Source organism: Limulus polyphemus, unplaced genomic scaffold (genome assembly GCF_000517525.1).
Source record: "Limulus polyphemus unplaced genomic scaffold, Limulus_polyphemus-2.1.2 Scaffold2323, whole genome shotgun sequence".
Taxonomy (NCBI): domain Eukaryota; kingdom Metazoa; phylum Arthropoda; class Merostomata; order Xiphosura; family Limulidae; genus Limulus; species Limulus polyphemus.
In genome coordinates this window covers 149,894-158,396 of record NW_013667933.1, presented here as the reverse complement: position 1 = coordinate 158,396, position 8,503 = coordinate 149,894, and the positions used below count along the sequence as shown (strand labels likewise).

At 33.3% G+C, this 8,503-nt stretch overlaps 1 protein-coding gene across 1 annotated transcript in view; it reads right to left on the bottom strand.

The window, feature by feature from the left end:
- The window catches only part of LOC106466616 (arginine-glutamic acid dipeptide repeats protein-like), a 152,492-nt gene that overhangs the window by 26,256 nt on the left and 117,733 nt on the right, over positions 1 to 8,503 (bottom strand). The window contains exons 10-11 of the mRNA XM_022394657.1: positions 8,153 to 8,294; positions 2,177 to 2,266 (exon numbers count right to left, since the gene is read on the bottom strand). Coding sequence (XP_022250365.1) covers positions 2,177 to 2,266; positions 8,153 to 8,294 — 232 coding nt within the window. The remainder of the gene's footprint in view (positions 1 to 2,176; positions 2,267 to 8,152; positions 8,295 to 8,503) is intronic.

Sequence of the window (8,503 nt, the reverse complement as noted above, 5' to 3'; positions counted from 1 at the left end):
AATTAGTAAACATTTATGTTTTGAAAATTTGTTATTAGCTGATTGTCCCATTACTTTTTCACATGTAAAAATATCCCAAATAACATGTTGAATAATCATGTGATCTCTCTTACAGTTGTTTATTTTCAAGACAATAATTACAAATTTTTAAGTAAATAAAAGATTAGAGTCTAAAATCAATCTGGGAAGTATATAATTTGATCATACCCCAAACACAGGGTATCAAGAGATATTTTGGGTATGTCCATTTGGAGCTTGTAATAAAATTAGTTTTTTTAAGCACGAGATCTCCTTTACACATGCATCTAGTGTAGATATTCAAATAATGTCATTTTGATACATTGTTATACACAACAACCAAGTTATTAATAACTGAAACGGAAAGAGTAAATTGCATTCTTCAATAAAAAAATCACTGAACATAAAATTATACGTTCTCCTTTACTTCACAGGAGAATATATATAGAGAGAGCATAATGCTTTTTCCACCATATTTAAGTTTCCACCATCTGCAGATGATTAGGGTAGGATGAACTTGAAATGTATTAATCACAAATCAACTCATTTTCCTGCAAGAAAAGTCCTTGAAAGTGGGATTACATAACAGGTGTGTAGCTCTTTAACTAACATTCAAATGGTGTGAGTAGTGGTAGTTTTAGGTTTAGACGACTGAATGAATTACAAAGGGATCTATTTATAAAAACAGATAACTGGAGACATGTTGAGATGCATGTAAAGGAGTTCACAGAATGGGTAAAAAGAGATCACCATTTTAATTCAACTCCTTATATTTGCTTTGCACTTGTTAGTATAATGACACGTTATAATAAAAGCTTACGTTTATTATCTGTAGAAGTAGTCTAATACACAATATCTATTCTTATTAGCCTGTTATAGCTGGATTTACTGTAGAAATGTAAAGGAGATCACATTAATTTCTACACCTGTCTTTGCTAATATACAGATGTGGTATGCATTTCGGTGAGGGATTTCATATTTGTATTTTTAGAATGGATGGTAAACGAAGTCAGCAGCTGAAATATTATCACAGAAAAAAGGCAGTAGAAGGGAAAACCTTCTTACAATTTGTTTGCTTTTTTCCCTTTCTATTCTAGGTACAATATAATCTAGTAAAGGAGAACACATGTGAAAAACAGTAGTCATCTTCATCAAGGTGTAAAAATATGACAGAAGGTAGCCCTAGTGCAAGATTTTTTAAAATATGACAGAATGTAGCCCGAGTGTTATATTTTGTGGTATAAGGTTTTTTCAAGAACTGTATAAGTCATACTTATAGAAAACTGTTTTTCTACATTTTGCAGTTGAAAAATGGACATTTAAGAAACCCTGGCCCTTAGTTGACCTCGTGTTTTGTTTGGTTGTTGTCAACATACCTCCTTCAATGCCTGGATTTGGCTCTTTTGCTCAGTCAAGCATGGTTCCCATTTTTATTTATCATTTCTCCCCCTTTTTTTGATAACCCCCCCACAATATGCATACCTATATTGTGAGCACGGTGAAATATAAATCTTCAATTTCCTAACACCCCTGGACACCCAACTACCAAACACCTGTAAAGTTGATCTGATCATCTACTGTGTGTCTAACAGAAACAAAAAATATTTGAAGTTGTTTGTCCAGCAAATCATAAAATCACATGTGTTGCTGCTCAGGATTTGTCTATTTGTACAGATATCAACCAATGATTCAGTCAAGGAAAATTATAACAAATATCCTTACTTCAAAGCATGTTATTATTTGATGTATGTGTGTTTTATACTATAAACTGTTCTTGACTGGAAAGCGTGTTATTTAGTACGAGTCATATTAAAACTGTCACATGATGTGTGTGTGTGGGGGGGGGGGGCTTATTAAAAAGATTCTTGCTTGAAAAGTATTATTTGATGTGTGAACGTTTTAAGTCAAAATATGTATTGAATGTGCATTATTTAACATGTATCATCTTAAGACTTTTTGCACAAAAAACATATCCTTTTATGATAGTACGTGAAACACTATTTAACTAACATATTTTCATACACACACAGAAGAAATGGTCCGCAGAGATAAAGGAGGGTGAAGCAACAAACTCTCCATGCAGAATGACACTTTTTTTTTCTCTAGTTTTAGACAATGCAATCAGTTGTTTCTTGTTCTGAAAATGAAAAGCACTTACCTTTAGTACAGCAGTGGTGGCAGATATAACCGCTTAAATCTTTGGAGTCAGAGTCGTCCGATTCCTCTTCTTCACTTGCCGAACTCAGATCTGTTTATGAAAAATAAAATACGTTTAGTAGTACTAACATTTCGAAGTGTGAAAATTTTCCATATATTATTAACAAATAACTCGACGGCAATTCTTTATGAAACATACGTAAAAAAAATAAAACTACGAACAACTTCCCAAGTTATACTGCCATCTATATTAAACAAAATATTTTTTTATAATGAAATTTTAGTATTTAGTACTTTCAATTTGAATGACATCGACTGCAACACATGGACTAAATAAAACTGTGAGAAATCCCAAAGTTCAAGTATGTTATGAAACATACGTAAAAAAAATAAAACTACGAACAACTTCCCAAGTTATACTGCCATCTATATTAAACAAAATATTTTTTTTGTAATGAAATTTTAGTATTTAGTACTTCCGAGCCACAGCCTAACAAACTAACCAATAGGCCACACAACATAAGGAAGTTTTGGAGTTAGAAAATACATGAGGATTAACTACCTTCCTTTGATAATAGTTTTGATGAATTTGGGTAAGGTTAAAATATAAAGTTACTGAACATACAATATTAGCAAAATACATTAACAATGTAGTTATCAGGTACAAGTTTAAGATACATTTGTTTTTGAATTTCTCGCAAAGCTACACGAGGGCTATCTGCGCTAGCCGTCCCTACTTTAGCAGTGTAAGACTAGAGGGAAGGTAGCCAGTCATCACCACCCACCGCCAACTCTTGGGCTACTCTTTTACCAACGAATAGTGGGATTCACCGTCACATTATAAAGCCCCAACGGCTGAAAGAGCGAGCACGTTTGGTGAATCGAACCCGCAACCCTCAAATTAAGAGTCGAGCACCCTAACCACCTGGCCATCCCGGGCCCATTTTTAAGATAAAACTATTCTATTTTTAGTTCACATAGTCACTTGACTGTGACTTTTTTTGTCTCTATTTATATAGATTATAAAAGTATTTTAATAAGTAGGCTTTTAAGACTAATGTACCTATGAAATAATTGCTTTCTTTTTCAGATAATTAAATACATATATTGATGGTAAATATTGTGCACATTATGCGACCGCTTAATAAATATTTTCCAAAGTATTATAAAGATCTGATGTAAAACGTTCACAAAATACTAGATTTTTTTCCTTGCTACACATATAAACTATTTATACTCTCCTTGTTATTATAGATAATATATGGTAAGAGTTGTATCATTATCTATAGCCAAAGGTATTTAAACAATGAATGTTTGGGTGAAAAAAAGAACTACATTTATCTACTTTGTTTCTTGCCAATCCAATTCATGTGTTGCCTGTGCCAAAAGAAAACGATTGAAAATATTCTTAAGCCTATTTTACAGCATACAAGTTATAACAATTAACTAAAAAACAAGCTTCCAATAACAGCATTAGATAACCAATGGTACAAGCAGATTTAAAAGGTGTAAAAAAAATCATTAAACTATATACCAGAGTGACCTATTTCAGAAAAATACTAAATCATTTTTTCATTACAGGTAAATATCATGCACATACCAATAAGCTTAGTTCTGTAAATATTTAATATTATATTTCAAAGAACGCTATATACATAGATTAAAAATTAAACTAAAAATCAACCCGCTACTTATAAAGATTAAAAAGTAAATTTTTACTGAGTACCCTCGCTGTTAACGAGGTTTTAGGCCTTATTTCGTCGTGATTCTAGTATTTCATTGTAAAAAACTAAGTTATCCGGTTGCATGTTCCAAACATAAATAATTCTCTTGTACATAAGCTACATCGTGTACGTAAACATCTTATTATTTATTTAAAACAAGTATTTCCTTTTACATAGACAAGACATTTTAAATATTCTCTCTTCTTTTCTGGTCGGTGATTTTGATGTAAACAAACTGATTTTGATAAATTAAAAACGCCCTTAAGTCTTCAGAAGATTAAATATACATATCATACCAGATACATTCCGAAACCACCTTTAAAATTAATAAAAACTTATCAAACAAACTGAAATATATCTAACAACTGGGGAAAACCAAAATAAATGTTGATTTCGCTTCTGAGCCCTATGCTATGGTTACTTCGAGTGTAGATCCAAAAGGCTTGATTGATTGGCGTGCTTCGTCTTGTCACGCAACCTAGATAACATTAACGTTAAAACTCACTTGCTTTAAACCTTAAACCACGCGCCTTGTTCTTTGTATTTTATCACGAGGCGACATCACTCGTCGCGACGACAGGCTAGACATTTACATTCAGTTGGCTGCTCCTGTCGTTATTACACTCAGTTTATATGTTATTCTTTTTAAGTGAAGCCTGCAAGTAATTTACTAAAAGTTAGAAAATGGTCCATTAAATTTCGTTTGTTTTGTTGAACTAAACTTTTTATATTTATATGGTGGCCATGCGTAAAGCAACACATTAAATTACGTAGAATAAAGAGAAAAAGAACAATTTCGTTAAAGTGGATTAAATAAGAACAGTACGTTATTCCACAAATTACGTTCAACCAAAGGAAATTTCAGAGTTAACACTAATATTAATACGTTTTCTTTATATTGTCATAACCACAGTTTACGTTCATTTCTAAATATTAAAAGAAAAAGTTTGTTTATGGAGAAAAGCGTTTGCATTTTTTAAGTTACCTGCTAGTACAAACTTATACTTTCATAAAAAATTAAGCTCTTATACTGGAAAATATAAAATACTTACAAAACCAAAATCCTGAAGATTTACACGACAGTCATCAGAATGTTATCTATATTGTTTTAGTATATGAGCGAGCGAACCCAACGCCGTCTGAAGTCTTGGGTATACAACTGACATATTAATACGATATAGTCACTATGAGTTTTGTGCACTTTCACACTTACATTTAAAATTGTAATGTATTTAGCTATACTAAAACAATTTTAACTAACTGTAATAAGTGTTTTTTCATTAAGTTGTGTACGTAGGTTAAATCATAATCTTAAAGTTAGTCCTAACTTAACGAGATAATCAACACACATGGTAGTTTGTCGTGCGGCCAAAACAACCTGGAGGATACACTGTGTTATTAACAAGAGTGATAGTTTACCAATTTACCATCTTCTGTAGAACGGACTGTGGTAATCCAAACTATCACATATCTTCAGTGGATGTACTCTACTGGACTCTTACTTTACATACCAAATTTCATGCAAATCCATTAAGAAATACCCGAGATATAACATCTTCAATTTTGGTTGATTTTTTTTTTTTCTCGCCGAAATTACGGAAACTTTATTTAATAGAAAAACATATTTAAGTATTATGGATTTTTTTTTTCAAATTTGGTACACTGATAGATCTAAAGCTAATGTTGAAAAAAAAATCATGAAATATAATCAAAAACACTGTAGGTATGAAAAAAAAAAAAAAGACTGAGCATGCAACTTAAAGGAATGAAATCGAAATTGGTATCCATACTGGTAGCTACACTTAGAGCATTGGTATTATATTTTACCCACCAACGTGCCACACGTTGAACAAAAAAAAAAATTTGGACGTCAATTTTGATTTCATTCTTTTAATTAAGTAGCACGAGTAATCCTTTTTTTTTTGCCGCACCTTTCTTTCACACCTAAGGTGTTTTTTTTTATTAGATTTCATTTAACTAGACTTACACTTTCGTACTCTTAACATATACTTTATTTATTTTATCTCCACGCATATAAGATAGAAAGGCACGTGCATATAGCACGTGTATATTTTTATTATTTACATATCATTATTCAGAATTCATTTACATTTACAGTTAGATAAAAAAAAAAGATTGGGAATTTAACAACCTGCAAATAGGGTTCGTAAAGAAGGTAAGAAAAGAAGGTTGAAGACATTGTAGACACTACTTACACAATCTATAAATCCCTATTTCGTCTCCTTGCTCTAACCTAGGATTACTTTCGGTGGAGTCCAGATAGGGATTTGTTGTTTGCATGAATAATATTTACAGTATTTCCAGCCTTTTTTTTTACGATCCCTATTTGCAAGGTTTTAAATTAAATGATTCTATGAATCTTGTTTGCTGACCTTTTTTTTATGCTCAACTATGGGCAAAGAATTACTTGATATGGTAGCTAACCTCATACATTGTAACGGTAATCACGCTTTGCCAGCTTTTAAAAGACGTTCATACCATAACACTTGTGTTTAACTTAGTTCTAAACTACATCTACAACTTTGTATACGTGAGAATGAACGGGCAGAACTGAGTGAAGTTCTGTAACCCAGTGAAGTTGTTTTCTCGAATTTTTGTTTGTTTGAAGTTAAGCACACAGCTACACAAAGGGCTATCTGTGCTCTGCCCATCACGGGTATCGAAAAATAAATTCTATGCAAAACGTTTCACTTCTTTATGTGATAAAGGATTCCTTTCAGTTGCCAAAATAAGCTTAAGATTAAAAAAAAACAAAAAACTCGTAAAATATTTTGGCAACATTATAAGTGCTTTTTTTTTTCAACCTTTAAAAAAATGTTTTTAAAAGATGTTTTCAGCCTAAGACCAACACCAGACACACCTGAATTGCACAGGGGTTAAGATAGGGGTTGTTATTCTAAGGACTTGTGAGTGAAATCAAAGAAGAACGGCTGTAATTCGTCAACCACGCCTCACCCGTGATATCCAGTGCTGATGGAGACTTTTCATCCAGTAAAAGGGGCTCATTAGGTCGGGTGGGTAGTAGCGGTCTAGGTGCTATTTATATCATCAGTTTTTAATGACAACAATAGTTATGGTGTAAAATTGGGTACGTGAATTGTAATTGTTAGAAATGTTATTTATGTCGTTTACAAGTCACATTTTTAGGGATAGGATCAATATAACACCATATTATTAATTCTTTCTATGTTAACAAGGATTTAATTATATTTTATTGTTCCCCGAAAGGGGGGAGGTCGATGGCCACCTGGTGGGGTCACGTGTTTTATCCGCTCACACTATACAGTAGTGTTGTCTGTCAGTCAGTAGACGCTAAAATAACACAAGGAACGTTTAATGTTGCAATTTGTACTGCAGCGACGTCAGTAAAACGTGCGCATGCCATGAATCACGAGAAGAATTATGCACTCTGTAGGCTACAACACAGCATGACGTATGAACTTCGAAAGCAAGAAATAAAAATGTTTGTTACTATTAATTGCAGTCTTGAAACTGAACAGTTTCGGGGACCGTCCGGAAGTACATCTAGTTATATATTTGAATTAACTTTTCAATCATTCTAAAGAATTGGCGAACCGGCGAGTTAATCTTCTTGTTCCTGGAGTGAGTCGAGTCTGTTCCATTCAGATGCGTTTGATGTCAACCTAAAACAAAACTATTTCTAAGGATAAAATAATGCATTTTTTCCCCCACAAACTAATAATGTCTGTAAACATTCTTGTACTAGAATTATCTTATCTGTGCCTACCGCTGGGATTAAGCCCCGAATTTAGTGTTATTTCTCAAGCTGGGCCACTGAAGTGTCAGGTGGAAACAATAGTTAAGAGAAACCTACTTAGTAAAACAATGATAATAATGGAACAATTACTATTCCAACAACCAATCGTTGGAATAACAACAGTCATAATAAAAAACGGGCATATACTTGAGTAAGCCCCCCCCCCCCCAGTGGCACAGCGGTATGTCTGCGGACTTACAACGCTAGAATCCGGGTTTCGATACCCGTGGTGGACAGTGTACAGATATCCCATCGTGTAGCTTTGTGCTTAATTACAAACAGTCTTGAGTAAGGAAGTATATGATGCTAATATAACAATAGGCAGGCAAACAACTATTGTCAACCTGAAATATGAAAACTTTTACGTTACAGCAAAAATTAGGGGATCTCGTGACGTATATACATATATATATATAATTTATTAAAAACAAGATCTTTCAATGAATGTACTTACTATACTCGTTCGATGTCGACTTGTTAGGCTTTGGGCACGACTTGATGCGGCGAAGAACATTCTGACGTCGTCTTCTGTGGGGTCGTGTGGTGGCAGCACCTGGTGTTTTTTTCCATAAATAGTAAAATTCTACCAAATCGGCCTGAGTAGAGAAATTGAAACACATTTTTATACAAGAAACATTTAATTCGCTTAGATGGTATATCTATTAATAGTTTCTCCGACTGAAAGGTTTGTTTCAAATAATTGCATAAAAGTACACAATGGTTATTTGCACGAGTCGTTCCTAATTTTAAGCTGGCCCGGCATGGCCAGGTGGATAAGGCGCTCGACTCACAATCTGAGGGTCGC